The sequence below is a fragment of the Rhineura floridana genome, chromosome 8 (genome assembly GCF_030035675.1).
Source record: "Rhineura floridana isolate rRhiFlo1 chromosome 8, rRhiFlo1.hap2, whole genome shotgun sequence".
In the NCBI taxonomy this organism is placed as follows: domain Eukaryota; kingdom Metazoa; phylum Chordata; class Lepidosauria; order Squamata; family Rhineuridae; genus Rhineura; species Rhineura floridana.
Genome location: NC_084487.1, coordinates 71,662,443 through 71,683,808, shown reverse-complemented (window position 1 = coordinate 71,683,808; position 21,366 = coordinate 71,662,443). Strand labels below are relative to the sequence as shown.

Below are 21,366 nucleotides of genomic sequence, written 5' to 3'. Positions count from 1 at the left end.
TACAGGTGCAGCATCTCCCTATCTGAAATCCCAAAAGCTGCCTGTGATACTCAAGAGACAATGACTAAAAAAAAAAAGACTTTCTCAAATCCCCACGGTTACCCAATTTCTAATTAGCACCTGCATCAATGTCAGTATCAGGAGCCACAAATTTATCTATTCGTGGGAAAAAACCGCTGCTCCAGTTATAAGAGGAATACTGTACATGTTTCTATGTAATGTTTCGACTGCAATCCTGTACACCTACAGGTATGCCTCATTATAATCAGTAGGCTTACAAGAAGCAAACATGCAGGTGGATCAAGCTTTAGAAATAACACCCCCCCCCGCCTTTTTCCCCCCTTAGCCATTGGGCCAGAAGTATGTGAAATACTGATTCCTTTCTGTTTCACAGCAACTGCTGCAGGTAGCTTTTTAAAACATCACTGTTTGCCGCTCTGGTGATGGAATTGCTGCAACTGCATGGTTCAATGAACCCTATGAGCGATGCCATCAGGAATCATGTACTTCCAGCAGGGTCACCCGTGGCAGTTAGGTCAAGGGAGACGAACCAGACAAAGAACGATCCAAGAATGTCCTCAACGGTAGAACAGGTGGAGGATAACAATGTGTGTTACAACGACTGTGAAGGTGGATGAAGGCTGCTGCAGATAAAGGACTTCCAATCGTCGTGGTACCCATGCCATTGGATCAAAGCCTTTTTCTGTCAAAATTGTGTATTAATCGTGGTGCGCAGATCTCCCCTCGTAAAACAAAATCACGCACAAGCGTCTTCCATAACAAAAGTCCCATGGAAAGACTAGTTTGGAAGACAATTTTTCACGGTCACGAGTGATCGCCAAGCACACCCCAAAGGAGGAAGCGGGTTACACCCATAGCTACCACCCTATCACGTTCGTGACAGGGATCTCGCGCTGCCTGTTGTTCTCTGAGCGCGCTCTCGCGGCGGCTTCCAAAAAACTTAACAAAAATCTTCCTCCTTTCCTCCTCGCCCTCTCCTGCTTTTGCTTTTTTGGGGCGGGGCTTCTGATAGCCCGAGCATCAACAGCCAGCGGCCTGTCGCGTGACTACACGCCGTGTGACGTAGGAGGAAGAAGAAGACGCCATTAGAGAGAATCTGAGTGAGCTGCCCTGGTATAGGAAAGTGAGTTTCACTTTCCTTCAGTGACCCTTCCTCCCTTCACCCCCACTTCGCGTTTGCGTGCGGCCTCGCTGCTTTTCGTTTTGGTTCAGTCCGGTCCTTCCTCGGCGCCCCGCGTTAGGAGTTGAGCGGGGTGTGGCTGTCGCTGATGTGAGGCCGCGGCAGCGGTGGCCACTTCGCTGCGGATGGCGACGGCAGCGGCGGCTTCTGGCGCAGGAAGCGGCACTGCTGGCGGGCGAACCTTTTCCTTCAAGGTGGTTCTCCTCGGGGAAGGCTGCGTGGGGAAGACCTCGCTGGTTCTCCGCTACTGCGAGAACAAGTTCAATGACAAGCACATCACCACCCTCCAGGTAGGCCTGGTAACTAGCTGCAGCAGGAGGCTGTGTGTGTGGGGGGGGCTTGACTTGGGTTTCACTCCTCAAATTGGCGTACCTTTGTAAAAGGATGTGCGTGCGGGTGTTCCTTTTTTCCACGCACACGAACGTATACGTGGGCCTCGCAGACTGTCTAGCCGAGGCTGGGTTATCGAGTCCTAAGACTGTATTTAAGACAGGCTGCTACTCCTCAATATGCTTTCATCTTTTTCTCACTCTTAATGCTTCTAGTTACATGGTGAGGAGGAGCGGTGCTTGGAGCTGTTGTGCATAAATGTTTCTAGACCAAGCTATAGATTATCAGTATGGTATCCAGCTCAGAACTAGTGCTAAATAAGTAATTAGTAGTCATAGGTTTGTAATATTTTTGTGGCATAAGATGACAATCCTCCTCCAAGAGTAGTTATTTTGTTCAGAGGTATCTGGTATGTATCTCCTATGATGCCTAAATCATCTCTGTGCAGGTATGAGAGAACACATGGAAGTGCACATGTGTTTTGTGGACCTTAATGGCTGACACATTTATTGGCACATTTACTTTTGCAGGCTGGATTCCGCTTCATCAGATAAGGAAGTGCATCTGATGAAATGGTCTCTTCTCACAAAAACTTATGCCACAATAAGTATGTTGGTTTTTAAGCTGCCACAAAATATGTGTGTGTTTTGCAAGTGGCTAACATAACTGTCTTTCTGAAATTTGAACACATCAAGCCTTTTAATGTATACATAAGATTCTGGAGCCCATTCACTATTCTGATTTAATTTCTAGCATTGTTGCATTTGGTAAGTCTGTCCCTGGGAAGTGTTTCCCACTATGATTGCAAAAACTAAGGGACAGCTACTCCAGAAGAAACACAGAGTTTTCTTACATTAAGAAACAATTCCTTGAAATAAAACATTCAAACTCTTGGTGGATATGGCAAAACTGGAAGGGTAAGGTGAGTGTTGAGGATAGGAATATATAGAGAAACTGCAGCTGTGTGACCTTTTGCAACACTGTGGACTTGACAACAAAAGGATAGGATTGTAAACAGAAACAAGGAAAGAGGCTGATTATGTTTGATGTATAAGCTTTAAATTGTTTGTGATGGAATGCTTTTTTGTGGATATGTATGCACTGCTGACTTCAGGTGCTGGGAAGAAGGGTTTTTGATCAATATAACCATTTTTTTTATTATCCCAGTAGGAGCCCAGGGTGGCATTCATTAATAACTACAACTCCATTAACAAAAAAAACCCCTCACCAATCAAAGCAGGGCTGTGTGATCTTAAATTAGTAAATCAAGGCATATTTGTGCTTTGCAACCTACAAAAGCGTTTACAAATTGGTTACTATATTTAAACATGTTGATTTACGACTAAATAGCCCATACAGTGAAAGAGTTGGGGAAATCCAAAATGTTCCTGCATCTCATATGCTTTCTGAGTTGCAGTGCACTCTGTTGAGAGACAGAACATTGTGAAATCTGGAGCATCATATTATTATTATTATTGAATTTATATGTCATTTTTCCATACAAATATGCTCAAAGTGGCTTACAAAAATGCAAATGATGACATGAATAGTAATCAGTTCAAAAAGTAACAATCATTTCAGATCATTTCAAAATATGACAATCCAACAATAACTCCAATTGATTACCTGAACGTTATCACATTTAAAGTCATCATAAAAAAGTTATCAATCAATTAAAATATATCAAATTAATAACATTTTAATATGAATAACATGCCAATACAAAAGCATAAGAAAACAGTTTTTGTCACTCTAGCATTAATGTTAAAAATGTCTGCTGATGGCTGTTATACGAAGACTCCATGTTCAGAGACAGACTAACTAGGGGCACCGGTGGCTGGAGAGAACCCACAGTGGGAGAAGGGTATTGCTTGTAGGCTCCTCCAAAAAGCAGCCAGATGGGACTTCCCGGAAGTGAGTGCTCAGCTGGTGACTGTCTCTGAGAGATCTCTACCTCAGAGGAAGCTTTTTTCAGCTTAAAAGCCAGCCAAGAGGAAACTTTGACTGGCTTAAATGTTCTCCAAGGTATAGGAGAACCGATCAGATTTTCCACAGGACTTCGTTGAGCTGTCGGCTGCTGGAATTGATCAGGAAATCCCTGAGATAAGAAGGCATGCCGATCGGCTGAAGATGGAGTCAGGACTTCCAGCAAGCTGTACTGGAAAAAAGCGAAGCGTTTTTTCTTCTTCTTAAAAAAACGTCCTTAACCAGCGAGCCTACTTCTGTCTAAATCTTATCATTTGGCTTAAATTACTACAATAAAAGGGATTTGTTTACGAATCAGCAACTGAGAAATCTGGGTGAGTCATACTTTTTCTCTTTTAAATATAATTAAGGAAGAAAGAAAATGTAAACAACTTATATATTTTTTTTACGACAAAAAGCTGGCCTGAATTTGGAGTTTTAAAGTTTAAAAACGGATGAGAGGTAATTATTATTTGATGGAAATATATTTTGGACTATTTTTCTCCTTGGACTATTTCTTTTTGGACGAATCTGCTGTTCGTATATGTTACTAATCGCTTGGTGTTGTGAACCAGAATTGTTTTGCATTCCTGGACGTAGATAAGAACTGTGCTGTGCTGGCTGGACTATAGTAACAGGCCTGGAATATTAACTCTTTTGTTGGTGGAGGAAAAAAAAAAGAAATAGACTGCCTCTAGGTTTTGGAACAGTGGTTAATATCAGAAATTAAAGGCTTCTTTCGAGAATGACAACTAAAAAAGCAACTAAGGCCCAGGAGCGAAGAGGTTCAGTTGACCCACAGGAAGGGGCTATACCCCCAGATATGTTTCAAAAAATAATGGAAGGGATTAATGATATAAAACAGGAAATGAAAACTGAATTGATAGATATAAAAGACTATATTAAAACACAAGTGGATGAGATTAAAGGGACAATTGGGCAAATAAAGGAGGATGCAAAAAATACTAAAGAAAAGGTACAAATCTTGGAGAATAGAACAGATATATTAAATCTGGAATTAGAAAAAAACTTGGACTATATGGCTGTGACTGAATTCAGAAATAAAGAACATTGTTTGAGATTCCGTGCAATCCCTGAGGAAACAGGTGAAGACATCAGAGATAAAATTGTTAATGCTTTAGTAAAATTTCTGGATTTGAATGAAGATCGGATGAAATTTGAAATAGACAAAGTTTATAGAATTAATTCCAGATATGCAACAATGAAAAAAATTCCAAGAGATGTGCTTGTTCACTTTATAAAGAAGACGACCAGAGATATGGTATTACAACAACAGTTTAAAAATACCTTTAAAATTGATGGTAAGGAAATACTGGTGAGGAAAGAAATTCCTATTAGACTTTTACGTAAGAGAAAAGAATATGCTTTCTTTACAGAAAAACTTAAGCAATGCAAAATTCAATTTAGATGGGATGTTCCAGAAGGAGTGATTTTTACATTCAGACAACAGAAATATAGATTGAATACTGTTCAAAAAGCAAGGGACTTCTTGAGAAAAGCTTCAAAAGACATGGAAGAAGATAAACTCAAAGATATGGATATAATTCCTGGGAAACAAAGTCAACAAGAACATGCAGAGGAGGGGAAGGAAGATGATGGATTAAAAGGAGCATCAGGCACATTTTAAAATACACTCTTAAAGATGGATTACAAATATCTAACTTGGAATATAAACGGAGCCAACACGGCGCAGAAGAGAAAGAAAGTGTTTCATTATTTGAAAAAATTAAAATTGGATATAATTTGTTTACAAGAAACTCATATTAAGAAGAAAGATTCCAAATATTTGATTTGTAAAAATTTGGGTGAAGAATTTATTTCGGCTGGACCAAAAAAAAAAAAATGGAGTTGTTCTTTACATTAACCCACAATTGCTTCCTAAATTGGTATTACTGGATGATAGTGGTAGATTTGTGGGGGTTGAAATTACTTTACAGGGTACAAACATTTTGATAGTGGGTATTTATGCCCCCAATGAAGATAAAACAAGGTTTTACACAGGACTTATGGAAAAATTGTCAGAGTTTTCATATGATCATTGGTGCGTCATGGGTGATTGGAATGGGGTAATCTCACCAAAAATTGATAGACTTTCTTAAAAAAATATTAAAGAGACACAGGGTAAATTACCGAAGATTTGCTTTGAACTGATGGAACATTTAGAATTGGTGGATACCTGGAGATATATAAATGATAACGCAAAGGAATTTACTTATTTTTCAGAAAGACATAAAACATTCTCGAGGATTGATATGATTTGGATGTCTAAAATTCTAGCGAAGGATATTTTTAAAATGGATATATTACCAAAAACTTTTTCGGACCACAATCCTGTGATATTAACTTTAAAAAAAAAAATCTTGGATTTAGGTGGAGACTAAATGAATCTTTATTACAGAATGACAAAGTAGTACAAGAATGTAAGAAGAAATTAAAAGAGTTTTTTGAACATAATTTACATAAAGGAACAAATGAAAATATCGTTTGGGATACAAGTAAGGCATTTATGAGGGGATATTTTATTAAATGTAACTCTGAATTAAAAAAAAAGAAACAACAGAAAATGCAATTAATTTTGGAAGAAATAAAACAAAAAGAGGAAGAATTGAAAAAGAATCCAACTAAAGTTTCTATTGTAAATCAAATTAAAATGTTACAGAAGCAAGTATCAATGCTGATAGTTAGAGAAATTGAAAGGAAACTAAATTTTGCTAAACAAAGGACTTTTGAATTTGCAAATAAACCAGGGAAATGGTTAGCATATAAATTAAGAAAAGAACGTCAAAAAAATATTATTTTAAAGATACAAGAAGGAGATGAGACGCTGACAGATAATGTAAAAATCAAAAAGATTTTTCATCAATATTATTCAACATTGTACAAGTGTCAGGAAATTCCATCTGAAAAAATAGAAGAGTATATATCTAAACAGAATTTGCCTAAAATTACAGACTTTCAGAGACAAGCTATTAATGGCCCTATTACGTCAAGAGAGATATCTGAAGCTATAAACAAAATTAAATTAGGAAAGGCGCCAGGACCAGATGGGTTATCTGCAATGTATTATAAATGTTTGGAGGAAGAACTCTTGCTACCTTTACAGTCTACAATGAATTTTATTCTGCAAGAGGGAAAGATACCGGATAGTTGGAAAAATGCTAACATAACATTAATACCTAAAGAGGAGCAAGATTTAACTAAAACAAAAAATTATCGGCCAATATCTCTATTGAATAATGACTATAAAATTTTTACAATGATCTTGGCAGAAAGATTGAAAATAATATTGCAACAATTTATCCAGGAAGATCAATCGGGGTTTTTACCTAAAAGACAATTACGTGACAACGTCAGGAATGTCTTGAATGTGTTGGAATATTTAGAACATCGAAATGATAAACAAGCAGCTTTGATTTTTTTAGATGCTGAAAAAGCATTTGATAATTTGAATTGGAAATTTATGTTTCAGGTTTTGGAGCAAATGGATTTTGGAGACAATTTTATAAAATGGATTAGATCGATTTATACATCTCAGAAGGCTCAGATAATTGTTAATGGAGATTTAACGGATTCATGTGAAATACAAAAGGGTACAAGACAGGGATGTCCTTTATCTCCCCTTTTATTTATTCTGGTCTTAGAAGTGCTGCTTAGAGATATAAGGCAAGATAAAAGGATTTCGGGATTAAAGATAAAAAAAGAAGAATATAAATTGAGAGCATTTGCTGATGATTTGATAATTGTACTAGAAAACCCTTTGGAAGGAATTAATGTATTGATGGACAAATTAAAAGAATTTGGACCGTTAGCAGGATTTAAGATCAACAATCAAAAAACAAAGATGTTGGTGAAAAATTTAACTTTAAGGGAACAGAAAGAGTTAATGGACAAGACAGATTTTACAATAGAGAAAAAGTTGAAATATTTAGGTATCATTATGACAAATAAAAATTCAAAGTTGTTTCATAATAATTATGAAAAATTATGGACAGAGATTAAGAAAGATTTGCTAAAATGGGATAAACTACAATTGTCATTAATGGGTAGAATATCTGTGATAAAAATGAATGTTTTACCGAGAATGATGTTTTTGTTTCAAACAATACCTGTAATATCCTCTGATTTACCTTTTAAACAATGGCAAAAAGATATCTCTAAATTTGTATGGCAAGGAAAAAAACCAAGAGTTAAATTTAAACTACTACAAGATGCCAAAGGAAGAGGAGGACTGGGATTACCAAATCTGAGACTTTATTTTGCTGCCTGCTGTCTAGTCTGGATAAAGGAATGGTTATTATTGAGGAATAAAAGACTATTGGATTTGGAGGGCCATAATTTGAAGTGGGGATGGCATGGATATCTATGGTATGACAAAGTAAAAGTAAATGTAGACTTTAACAATCATTTTATAAGACGTCCTCTGTTGAAAATATGGAATAGATATAAACCAAGGTTTTATTCGAAAATACCATTATGTGTCTCAAGTCAAGAAGCGTTTTACAGAAGAGAAATGGCTGGAAAAGAGAAATGGTTAACTTATCAAGAACTATTAGAAAATGTACATGGAGAATATATAATGAAAGAGAGAGAACAACTGACAAAGGAAGGATATAGTTTTCAATGGTTTGCCTATTTACAATTGTTAGAAATATATAAAATGGACAAGAAAATGTATGGGTTTGAAATAAGTAAATCTGATTTTGAAGTAGGATTGTGTACAAATGATGAAAATATAATTGCGAAAATGTATAAACTCTTACTGAAAATGGATATGGAGGAAGAACAAGTAAAAGAGTATGGTAAAGTGGGCAAAAATTTTTGGTTATAACATACAAATGGATCAATGGGAAAATATGTGGAAAAAAGGCTTGAGATTTACACTATGCTATAATCTTAAAGAAAATTTCTATAAAATGATGTACCGTTGGTACATGACTCCAGAAAAGTTGTCAAAAATGTATAGTAATGTTTCTAATGTTTGTTGGAAATGTAAACAACAAGAAGGATCATTTTATCATATGTGGTGGCTGTGTAAAAAGGCAAAATCATTTTGGGCACAGATAGGTAGGAAGATGCAAAAAATTCTAAAGATAAATATTCAGTCAAAACCAGATTTTTTTTTATTGGGTTTTATGGATAAACAAATAGAAAAGAAATATGGAAGAATAATATTATATATGATTACGGCAGCAAGATTATTATGTGCACAAAAGTGGAAAATGGAATCAACACCAACAACGGAAGAATGGCTATTGAAATTAATGGACTTAGTAGAAATGGATAAATTGACATGTCTACTTAGAGAAAAATCGACAGATACATTTCTTAAGGAATGGAAGCCTCTCTTAGACTTTTTGTTGAAAGATCAAAATAAAATGATGATATTGGGATTTGACGATTAACTAAGACAGCCTATGGAGAAAAGTGATCCTGTATGTATACATTAAGGGACAGGTTTGATGTATACTATATACTTATAGCTGATCTGCGACAAATCGGAAGTCAACTATTTTTTTTATTTTTGTTGTTGTATTGTTATGTTTTTTGACTTTGTTTTGTTTGTCTTTTGAAAAATTTGAATAAAAATTATTAAAAAAACAAAACAAAAAGCAGCCAGATGAACACTGCAGAAAGGCAAGACGCTGGACAAGGCAGTGCCTCGGTCGAGTCCCCGACAAAACAGACCAGCCAGAGCCTGCACAAACGCTCCCCAGAATACATGACGCATCCCCACTCCATCGCTTGCTGCCCCACCCATCTACACCAGGCTCCATGACGTGGCAACTGCAGGCAGGCGGGCGGACTGGTAACCTTGTGTACAGCTCTGCAGGCAGCTCCTTGCCCCAGGCGTTGTGCCAGACTCCTCCAGGTGCCCCTCCTCACTCTCTCCTCTGCTATGCTGGGGGAGACAGCCACGGTAGCATTGGCCACTGGCTTCAAGTCCTCCAGTGGTGGCTCCTCATACTGTTTTTCCGTGGGATCCTGTAGCTGGACTTGGTGGGGAGCCATCGCATGGAGGATGATAAAATGTGAAGCAGCCCTCAGAATAGCAGAAATCAAGCACAATAACAGAGTGAGAGATCATATGCATAGTTGAGCTCATTGAAACAAAGGCTGCACAGAGCCAGGCTACTGTGGATTTGTTAAGAATATATACATCCAAGGACACAGAACAAAGCCATTTGCTTGGAGGCGGAGTACTCATAAACAAGGCCTGATTTTACATGTCCTGTAAAGAGCTTCTGTAAATCATAAGTACACCAAGCATGTAGAACATATTCTCCATGGTTCATAATGGACTTCTACAGGTTTTTTTGAACAAAAGTAACTTTTGTAAAAACCAAAGAACTTAGTAACTGTTTCTGATATATTGCATCATTACCAGTGTTTTGGGAAAATAAGAGCAGAAACTTAAATAGTGGAAAATGTGGAGTTTCAGTTGTGTTCATTTCAAAACAAGAATTTATCATACCAGTTTTGGAAGTTTTAGATCTTATTGGAATTGTATTGATTCTTAGAAAATTGCCCTGTCGCAACAGGAGAATAGGAAGACTTGCTGAATCAAAATCCCACATAATTCTGTGTTGCTTCATATTTAAACAGTCTGTGTTTTGCACATTGACTCATTAGTTGGTGGCAACTTAACTATGGTACAAGTAATGCAAGATCAAGGCTAAGTCACTTAAATAACTGTGAAGTCACTAAGTATCACAAGATCCACCATACTGGTGTGTGTGTGTGTAATCAGATTTTGAAGCTCGCTTCTGAGAATTAACTTGTGGCCTCATTTTTTAAAAGCGATATCCAGAAGGTATTACTCTAGTCTTGCAATGTGCTACGTTCTTTTGATGAATAGCAGGGAGGCAAACCTGTATTTATACTAGCCTGAATGCGTTGTTCCAACACGGCCTTGCAAAGTATGTGCTTAGAGATGTGAAGGCGTTGGGGGGGGGGGGGACAGAAAAATTTGGAAAAAGTGTTTTTCCTTTTTTTCCAGAAGCCTGTTCCCCCCCCTCGAAAAGGGGGGGGGAATGTTTTTTCTGGGTTTTTCTGGGCCTTTATATCTCTGCTTCCTGTGTCTCCTGGCATTAAGGTTAGGAGGAAGGAAGAAGAGAGACTGACAGTGCAGCTTCCCAAGCATCCTTCAATCCTCCATTATGTGACCACGTATTCTCATGTTACTCTCATGTTCCCTTAATGCCAAGGGAAAAGGAGATAATTTCTCTGGCTAGGGCACTGCATCTTTCACTCTCTCTTCTGAACTAATGTGATTTGGGAAAATACATTCATTATTGTAGTTCAGTGGCTGTGCTACTCAAGACATAGGTAGAGAAAATGTCTAGAAAACTGAAATAACATGTTACTTATTTTCTTACTAGTTCTTCACTACTTTAAGAACATAAAATGAATTATGTATAACTTGGTATTAAGCTGCACTCTTTGCTATAGTTACTAAATTTAAAGTATAAATGCCTTTGTTTTAATCAAACAATAGCAGCAAATATACCCAGTGTTAATGTGTTTGATTTTCTGTTGGTCCATGCCATAAGATATCAAAAGAGGCCCTGCTGACTGTTTCATCAATGGCTGTGGTCTGTTCTGTGTTGGTGCAATGCAGGGCCTTCTCAGTTATGGCATCCCAGTTGTGGAATTCTCTTCCACCGAAAGTATGACTGTCCTTTAACATCCTTCTGATTCTAAGTAGAGACATATCATTTGCCCCTGGCTGTTGAGGACAGATGAGATTAGAGGTAGCTGTCTACTGTAGGAATTATGTTATTTGTTGGTTATATTTTTTCACTGTCCTGGGGACCTTCAGGCTGAACAGTGGTTTAAAAACGTAGTAATAAAAACAGAACAGCAAGCTACTGCACTTCAAGATACTATTCATGTTGAGTTTTGCCAGTTAAGGAAAATGGGGTGGGGGTGGGGATTGTAGTCAACAAAATGAAACTTCTGTTTGAGCTTAAGCAATGTCATCTCCACAGGAAGCATTATCCGAAACACTACCATACCAAAAAAAACCCCCTGCAACGCACTGTATACACACCAAACAATAACTTTCGTACTCTTAAGGACCACAGTATTATCTGAAGGAACATGAGACCGCAACTATCTTAATGAAGCTAAGCAAGTCTGGGTATACTCGGGGCCTGTATAGGTGACTACCTGGGAACTACATGAGTGCTGCCTTTAGTCTTATGATGCAAAAAAGTGTGATATAAATGTAAAAAGAAGCAAAAGTACTATCAGTCTACAATATAGATGAATTGTAATTAACTATTTAGTGTAGCTAAACCAATCTTTTAAAATACTGCTTTAAATTTTTTTTTATTCTAGACAACAAAATAGTTCACAGGGGTTTTCATTCTTCCTCTCAAATTTCCAATTTTTCTTCTGGAAGAATGGAAGAAAATAGTTTTTTGGGGGGTAGGGACAGAGATGGGGAAACATTTTCCCCCTGTTTTTCTGTTACGTTTTCCTGGGCCTTCACAGCTCTAGTAATGGGCCTTATGGATACATGCACGTGCTGGAGTCCCAAGTAAAAAGGCACATGGAGTAAATTGTGAACTAGGGCTTTGCTTTATTAGTGAGGCATTCTGTCCATTCTCTTTCAAGTTGCTTCTGTGTATGTTGCAGAGAAACCTGGCTACTAAATGCATGCATATTTCTTAAAATGGATGCTACTGCTTGCATTTTGTCTTTGGATGTCTATACCTGAGTACAAAAAGTTAAAAGTGAATTGACTCTTTGAACTGCTTTTTCAGCACTAACGGTGTTATATGTGCTCGTAGTATGACTGGGTTTTATAATTTGTAGGAAAACAGTTTATTTAAAATACGTACACTGACTTTGATAAAAATATATAATGGCAGTTCACAATAAAACAAAAAATGCAACAAACAATAAATACAGCAGCAACAAAGTTAGGATGAACTCAACACACTAGTATGAGTGTCATCAGCAGACCCTGGGAGAAGCAAGCGTTTGGTGAGCACCAAAATGTAAGTAGGAGTTTGCATTGTCTCAGACATGTCTCTTGTTGGCTAGATCCTATTGAACTATATTTTTTGCACTAAACAAAGCATATGTTTGTACAGCTGTAGGCAAATAAACACCTTGGATGCAATTCTATGGCTGCAGAACTCCTGAAATATTTCAACATATCATGAATCAGTTTGTTATCAAATATTTAATGTTTTTGTGTTCTTTATTGTAGGCATCTTTTCTAACAAAGAAGCTAAATATTGGGGGAAAAAGAGTAAACCTTGCAATATGGGTATGTGCTTATTGATTACATTTATTATATTATGTTTCTAAAGATAGAACTTTATTTACCACACCAAAATATCAAGTATCAAAATAACACTTACTTTATTTTTAGCAGCTTAAATAAGAACTAACAAAAATATCTTTGCTACATGCAGGATACAGCAGGGCAAGAAAGGTTTCATGCACTGGGACCCATTTACTACAGAGACTCTAATGGAGCTATTTTAGTGTATGATATAACAGATGAAGACTCTTTCCAGAAGGTAACTATACCCTTTCTGTAAAGGAAGTAAGCTCAAAAGTGTCCATGCTGACTGCATATTTTCTTCAAACTAATATTCACACCCATTGGCTTTGGAAATGACTATTGTGCAAAACTTAAGCAGTTGTCCTATCAACTTGGTTTCAGGTAATGGTTGTACACTGAACTGAAATCCCCTTGATTTGCAGTCCTATACACTTACTGGGAGTAAGTCCCATTGAGCACAATGGGACTTGCTTCTGTGTAGACAAGCACAGGGTTGCTCTCAGTGTTGGAGAGATTAACATTTCTGCCTGATGGTACTAATGGTAGATGTTTTAAATTAGACCCTCTTCTAACCTACTGCTTGCTGTACTACTGAAGTGAAACAATTTAAATTTCTTCTGATTCTTTCAGGTAAAAAATTGGGTCAAAGAATTAAGAAAAATGTTGGGAAATGAAATCTGTCTATGCATAGTTGGTAAGCTTTTTGTTTTACACATTATTTAATGACTGGAGAATCTTTTTTGTTCAGTTTAAGTGCTAATTGCATTTTAAATTAATGTGCACCTTAAAAATGAAGTAATGGAAAAGGAGAAGGTAAAATGGAAATAGAAATAATGTGAAAAGCTTCCTTGAGCATTAGATGACAAATTTTTAAACATCGTGTTGTAATCCTGATAGGGAGTTCTTTCCTAGATATCTGTCTTTAAGAAAACAATGCAAGACCTCTTTGGGAACAAGCTATAATTTACTTAGCATTGCTAATTGTTTAGATTGGTGAAGTATTTCCAAAAAGTGGGATTATACTGCAGTTACTAAGGGTTTTTTTTACAAGAAATGTCAGTATCTTCTTAAGATTAAGTTTGGTTAAAGCTGAACTGTGTTGCAGTAACCGCCGCTTCCTGTGTAGTTGCAAAAGTGAACACATTTCAAAGAGTTTGTTGCAGCGAGAACTGTTCAGAGTAGAGGAAGGTGCTTTTTGCTGCTTTCAGTGGTAGAGTGAGGGACTGCAGAAAGGCCCCTTGAGATCTTGCTGTCCATTCCCACTGCATAACAATTTCATAAGTGATTTTGGGAGGTATGAGATGGCTGTGATAACTAGATAACAATTGGATGAATGAAGGAGCAGAAGAGCTAATGTCACATGTGCTTGCAAATGGAAAAGAGAGTTAAGGATATATACTGAAAATGTTGAGTAGTGTGTGTTTTCTAATTTTTTGGCCACTTAAGGAACTCTCAATTCTTGACAGGTAACAAAATAGATTTGGACAAGGAAAGACATGTCTCTATTCAAGAAGCAGAAACGTAAGTTCTCAATTTTAATAGTGCTTGGAAGAAATTATTGTTCACTTTCCCAGCTGTACTGCATGAGGGTTGCAGCAGTTCTCCCTGAACTTTGCACAGTGTGTTCCTCATGATAAAATAGTGACTTCTGATTTAATTTTCTCAAATGTAATTTTTTCTACATTCTGCTGACTTAAAAGAAATGGTGCTAGTTACAATGAATCATCGAATGTTTGAAATAGATTGCTGCAAACCTAACCGCATTTACCTGGGAATAAGGCCCACTGAATTCAATATGACTGCCTTCTGAGTAGACATAGTTAAGATTATACTGTAAATTATTAGGGACTGGGCTCTGGTGAATGATGATCAGTAATACAACAGCCTGTCAATTTCCTTTAATTCTGTGACTAGGCACAGGAGAGAAGTACTAGTTTGTACACTAAGATGTGTCTCCTTTTTAGAAGTATAGGATGAAGCTCTCTAGAGCCTGAGGCTACTTGGTTCCTTCATGATACCAAAGAGTGCCCTATAACTTTCCAGTTGCACTTCTTCACTCTGCTAAGCTGCTGGCAATTCATAATTTGCCAAGGTGTGGTTGTTCCCAGGCTTTGGTATTTCTTGCCAAGAGGGGCCTATCTAGCTTCTCTAATCTTCTGGCAGCAAGCAAAAAACATGCTTATTTAGACTGACCTTGAGGCACCACAAGCTGACTTGTTATAGCTACATGCTGCAATTTCAGTGCTTGTAGTCAGTTTTATTAATGTGTTTTTATATGATCTTGTGTTTTAATATTATGCATTTTACTTTGGATTGAATCCAACGGTGTCTGCTCAAGTGGTATGCTCACTAAATGGGATTAGCTTTTCTCTCCTCCCCCTGAGTGCTCTGTATGCCTCCAAAAGCAACAGCGGGGAGAAGGGGAAGTCCCATTGCATAAGCAGAAGTTGGATTCCAGTCTTTGTAATTTACTGATAAGTCACCTTGAAAACCATCTGGTGGAAAGGCAGGATATCAACTGAGCAATTAGTTACATTTATTTATTTTATTTTTATTAACATATCTTGCCCTTCCTCCTAAAGGAGCCTCTTTATTAGTGTTAGTATTAACTGGAGTTTCAAATATAGCACTTGCTACTAATGTACATATTTTTACCTGTGCTAGATGCTGATGGATATCTAAGTTTTGTACTTAACTACAGCATTCCCTTAAAATGTGGAATAATATGTGTGAAGATTGTTCTTGTCTTTTTAGTTGGAGGGTAAAGGCTTTCCTTACTTGCAGGTATGCAGAATCGGTAGGAGCAAAACACTATCACACATCAGCCAAACAGAACAAAGGCATAGAAGAACTCTTTCTTGACCTGTGTAAAAGTAAGTTTCTTTTGTGTTGATCGTTGCTGGTCATGTTGCTGCTGTGAAATTAAGAAACTTTTGAGCAAGATAACAACTCTTGAGCTATGCATGATCCTAAATGCAATCCAAATGAAGCTAGTATTAAAAAGGCTTTTTGGCATGACGTGTTGATCTTTTTATTCATTTAGATGCAGCCATGGTATATTTGTTCTACATGTCCGCCAGTCACTATGCAATTTTGAATGTTCTTGCCCATTGTGGGATGTTATTGCATGTTCAACTAATACTAATAACTTCTGCTAATATGATTTTATAGCTTAATCTATACATCAAGTTCCTGGCTTACTTGGATCTTGTCTTGCAATAAAAACTGCATCTATGTTAAGTTGTTTCTGCTCTTGACCTTGAAGGTTTTTCTTAACTGTGTTGAATAATCACATAAGCTTCTAGAATATAGATGCTGGCAGCTTCCTGGGAAAAATGGCCCTGGGCAGCAGCACTTGATATGCTGCATCAAAACCATCCATGTTTCAGTTCTTGTGTCCCCATTTGATGGAATGTTCCTCAGACATCTCTGGTATTGTATTATTAGTAATTCCAAGTATGCCCAATAGACAGTGCAGGTCAAAGCATAAGAATCATTTATACCACCCAACAATACTGAAAAACTGTTGCTATACTTGCTGACAGTTGGGCTTGCTGGTGTTGAATCATTTGGGGCTAATGATCTCTACAATAAAATAATAACTTACCAAAGGGGTGAGCAGCCCCATTTATTATTTCCGGCTAATAAAATATTTTCATCAATTGCATTTACTGATAAAACTGCCAGCTATCACCACAACTGAACTTCTATAGTCAGTCTCCAGGAATCTTGCTGTTGAACCTGGGCTGGATTCAGAATTGGTTGTGCTTGTAATAGCCATGACTAAGGTTGCAATCCAATACCTGGGAGTAAGTCACACTGAACCTAGTGGAGCTTTCTTCTGAGTAGACATGTATTGGATTTCACTGTGAGTTTCCCACTGATTTCAATGGACCCACTCTAAGCATGATTTAGTCCCTATATAATGGTGCAAGAACTTATTGGCTGTTTTAATATTCATCTTCCATTTATAAACATTAGGATGGTTAACTTGCAAATCTGTCACAAGTCCTTTTTGCATTTTTTGAAAGCTTCTGCATATGCTAAATTGAACCAGTGTGATTTAAATTGCTTTTATGAGTGAGCATTTATAGTACTGTCTAACCTAATGCAATATCCTTAAATTCTAGGAATGATAGAAACTGCACAAGTCGATGAGAGAGCACGAGGCAATGGTTCCAGTCAGTCAGGAACTTCAAGGCGGGGAGTACAGATAATTGATGATGAACCAGCAGTTCAGAGCAGTGGAGGCTGCTGCTCATCTGGCTAATTGTATAAGACTGTGTTTCTTGCCCCCTTAGCAAAGACTGCCATATTCAAAGTCTCATTCTTTATCAGTGGAGAATCGGAATTAACAGTATTCAAAATCATTTCTAACCATTCAGTACCATTAAGTGCTAAACTAGTGGAGTATGTGACCAGAGAATTGGCGTTTTCTACAATGGTTAACAAAGCAAACCAACGGCCTTTTTACATATTTCTTCAATAATGAATAATATTGCATGTGGAAAAGACTTATGGCTTCATTTATATTTTAAATGAGATCATTATTTAATAACTTATATACACGATTGGAATGAGACATTTTTGCAGCCCTTTGTATTTTGTGGTAGATTGAACTGTATCACTTCAAAATTGCAACCTAGGTTTTTTTTAATTAGCAGATACCTGAATACTATTTTTGCAGGGTTCGTATCAACCTATAACTGTCTGACTACTTTGATATATTCGTTCTGTACTCCATGCTGGTGAAAATAAATTGTAAATTACATATTAAATATTTTATCTGCTTTGACAAGTGCAGGTGCAGAAATATGCACATTAGTCTTGTCAGTGATTGTGAAGTGAGTTAACAGTTGATGAAAAAAACAAATTTCATTATCTACTGTTCATTTTTCCCTTGCTACATTATGACCATTCTTGCTTGCTCTGAAGTTTACATATTTTTGGGCAAACTTTCTGGCAAGTATTGGTCTCTATAACACGTTAGGTCCAAACATCTACTTGGAATATTGTAAACTGTTGCTACACTTAAATCTACTAATAGAAGTTTGACATGCCTAAAATACGCTTTAGCTGCTTTTGTCACACAGGAAATGAACCATAGGAACTGATAATCACTAAACAAGAGCTGATAACAAAACTTCCGTTCTTATATCGTTGCTTTCTCGTGTCAAATTGTTCTCCCAGTTAACGAAATTAAGTAAAAAATAATTTGGCTGCAATATTTTTCTTTTCTCTACAGGCCAGTGAAATTGTTAGGAACACCATATGTAAATCCACTTGGTTTTTCAATTGGAGGGGTTTCAAATAACTAAGTATACAACAAATGTGTTCTGAAGGAACAGAATATGCATAATAACCTAGAGCTGTTCTTGTATTGGAACTAGAACAGTAAAGCTAAAACAGAATATTTCTTGACTTGCTGAGGGCAATATCACTTAAGGTGATGTTTGGAAAATGAGTATATGTTGGTGTGGAAGTAGAGTACATGGTTTAGCCTTGGAAACTGGCTTGTGTGATCCTCATACTGTCACATATGGTGCTTTGAATTTTCAGTAGTGCAAACAAAAATAAAGTTGCACTGGGAACTTGGCACAACCTCATTAACTTCACTCTCCAAACTCTGACACAATCTTTAAGAGTAATGGTTTTCTAAAACGCTGCATGGATTCATTAATCACAAGTTGTATGAAAATCAGCTGAGGTCTATGGGAAAATTAGCTGCCACACATGGCCATAATCTGGATAATTTAATATGTACACTGTACTCTGTACCTTAATCCTAATTGTAAATTAGATGATCTATTAAAGTACATCTGTTTAGCTTGGTTACTGTGACTTCTACCATGTGCTGCTGTAAACTATTCTATCTTCATTAAATATTCATATTTAGTACCTTCTATTTATAACAACTTTTCTGCAGTGGATACTGTGTAGCATAGTAGTTACAAATGAACATATTTTTAAACAGATGGATCTGAAATGGATTTAGAAGGCAACATTTGTGCCAGTTATTTATTTGCATTACAGTTCATGACTCTAAAAAATATCATTTGACTCTTCCAGCTCTGTCAAATCAAACACCATCTTGCATAATAAAACAAGAGACTAGTGTACTGGTCTGAAGTTCCTACAGAAGAAAAATATTCTCAGATGATGCAAGCAGCAGCTAGCAAAGGCAACATTTCCTGGTTCACTGACCACTTGATTTGGACCGGGGTTTGTAAAGTCATTGTGACCTGAAGGCAGTTGCTCCCTGAGCTTCTATAGGCAAACTGTGTCAGGTACAATTCCAAACCAGCCAGCACAGATATATGCATTCTCTTCCAGCTATTTTAAAGTAGCAGTCAAGTGTACTTAGTCATTGCTGTGGTTGTGCGAGCATTTTTGCTTTCCTTTAGCAGACTGGTGATGTGGTTAATCTGGAAGTATTGGACAATATGCAGTTGCACAGGAGTGGGAATGAGTTTAGATGTCTCCTTTCCCTTCTGCTCTTTGACAAGTGCTACTAGAAGATTCAAACTCATACAAAGATGAAAATAGTGTAAGACAAAGTTGTGCATTTAATGGATGACTTGATTGTTTTCATTTTACATCCTTGATAGTAGGGCTTTTGAGTAAGCATGTGTTTCTACAGAGAATCTAATCTAGAAAATTTTATTTCCCTCATTCATCTAGAAACCTGTATCAAATTTATTTTTATTAATTTCAAAACCTTTTCATTGGTCAATGTCATATGATGGTAAAGACAGTCTTTTTTGTTTCCAACTGGAGGTTATGCTCTATTTCTATTTTGGGCACATTAACTGTTGAATCTGAAACTGCACTTTGATGTAAACTCAGACTGATTACAATATGTTGCTACTTAAGCAATGACTCTAGCTGTTGGAAAAAACAAACTTGGGCTGCCCAAGATGTGTTTTCAGCCTGCTATGCTTAAACTACTCCACTTAAGGAAAGGTGGGCATGGTCAATTAAAAACAGAGCACACCTAGAATTTTGCTAGAATATGTTTCACCTCTCACTGTTTTATCTTGTGCAAACTGAGACGCTCTTCATGTCCCTTGGAAACTATTCTGCAGAACAGGCAGTGCCATTATTCCACAATTATTTTTGGAGCTTTTTATTGTTGCAAAGTGCTGTACTTCACATATTCACAAACAGAAGCAAAGAGGGGAGAGAGAGGTCTGATAATTTGCATGCTTATTGAGTTCAGTGGGATTTACTCCTGTGTAATCATGGCTAGGATAGGTAAACCTGACTGTGGGGGAGGACAGGAGAGTACAGGGAAGGAGGAAGGGGGGAAGAGGGGAGGAGGAGGGGAATGGAGGGGGAGGGAAGAGGCAAAAGGTGACGGGGAGGAAAGGGAGGGGAGATTTGATCATTTGCATACTCATTGATCATTTGCATGTTCATTGGTAAAACTGACCGAGGGGGAGGGCAGAGGAGGGGATGTGGGAGGGGAAGTGTGGGCTGAAGGAAGGGAGGAAGAGGGTAGGTTTGATCATTTGCATGCTTTTTGACTTCAGTAGGATTTACTCCTGTGCAATCATGCTTAGGATAGGTAAAACTGACTAGGGGGAGGGAGGGGAGGAGATTGGGTGAGTGGGCACTGGGGAAGCCCCTTTCCCAAAGGAAAACATTGTGAACAGTATTTTTTTTAGGGTTTCCCCCACCTTTTTATTCTATAGCAAGCACATGTAGCCTCCCACCCAAATTTAAACCAAATCTGTCCCTGGTCACATCCACACGAGACATTTATTTCACTTTAGACTGTCATGACTTCTCTGAAGGAATCCTGGGAAGTGTCATTTGTGAAGGGTGCTGAGAGTTGCTAGGAGATGCCCTGTTGCCCTACAGAGCCTCAATCAGTGTGGCTGACTGTTAAACCACTCTGGCCACTGGAGCTCTGTCAGGGGAATAAGAGTTTCCTCTCAGCCCCCTTCACAAACTAGACTTCCCAGGATTCTTTTGGGGAAGCCATGACTGTCTCCTGAAATCAAAATCTGGTGTGTCTGTGGCCCCCTGATTAGGCAAGCTCAGCAGCTGTGAGTCTGGCTTTTAGAACACTGACAGTTGGTTCTTACTGAGCATGCCCAACATTATCATTGAGTTCAATGCTAAACTTCTTAATTAAAAATCAGCTAGGCCTTTTTTTTACTTTTAAACTGCAGAAGATGAAGGTCAGAGTATGAGGCAAGGTCAGTAATAGGATTACAGGTACTCTGTGAACATGAATGATTTTTAATTAAACAAATTATGAGAACTCTGACAAAAAAGTCCAGATGGGGTCTGGTTTCTCTCTCTTTTTGTACTTTGAACTCTTGAATCTCTTTGACTGTTTTGTGTATCACCATGAAAATTGAGAGGGTTGTTAAGTAAGCATTTCTGAGTTCAGGCCTATAAGTTTTGTAAGGTTTTGTTTTGCAATGAGCTTATGGGAAGCATCAGAATGGCATGTGGTATTTTCAGTTTAGCATTGTGGAATGAAAAATCCATGCTGACTGTAGTATACAGCCACTCTTGTGGCTGTATAATAAATAAA

The 21,366-nt window shown here is 37.5% G+C and overlaps 1 protein-coding gene across 1 annotated transcript; it reads left to right on the top strand.

The window, feature by feature from the left end:
* Positions 1–942: 942 nt before the first annotated feature.
* RAB21 (RAB21, member RAS oncogene family) lies at positions 943–18,721 on the top strand. The gene is made up of 7 exons (XM_061639732.1): positions 943–1,491; positions 12,738–12,797; positions 12,946–13,053; positions 13,449–13,512; positions 14,285–14,339; positions 15,603–15,691; positions 16,949–18,721. The coding sequence occupies exons 1-7, from the start codon at positions 1,327–1,329 to the stop codon at positions 17,086–17,088; spliced, it is 681 nt and encodes a 226-aa protein (XP_061495716.1). The 5' UTR covers positions 943–1,326; the 3' UTR covers positions 17,089–18,721.
* Positions 18,722–21,366: the final 2,645 nt, after the last annotated feature.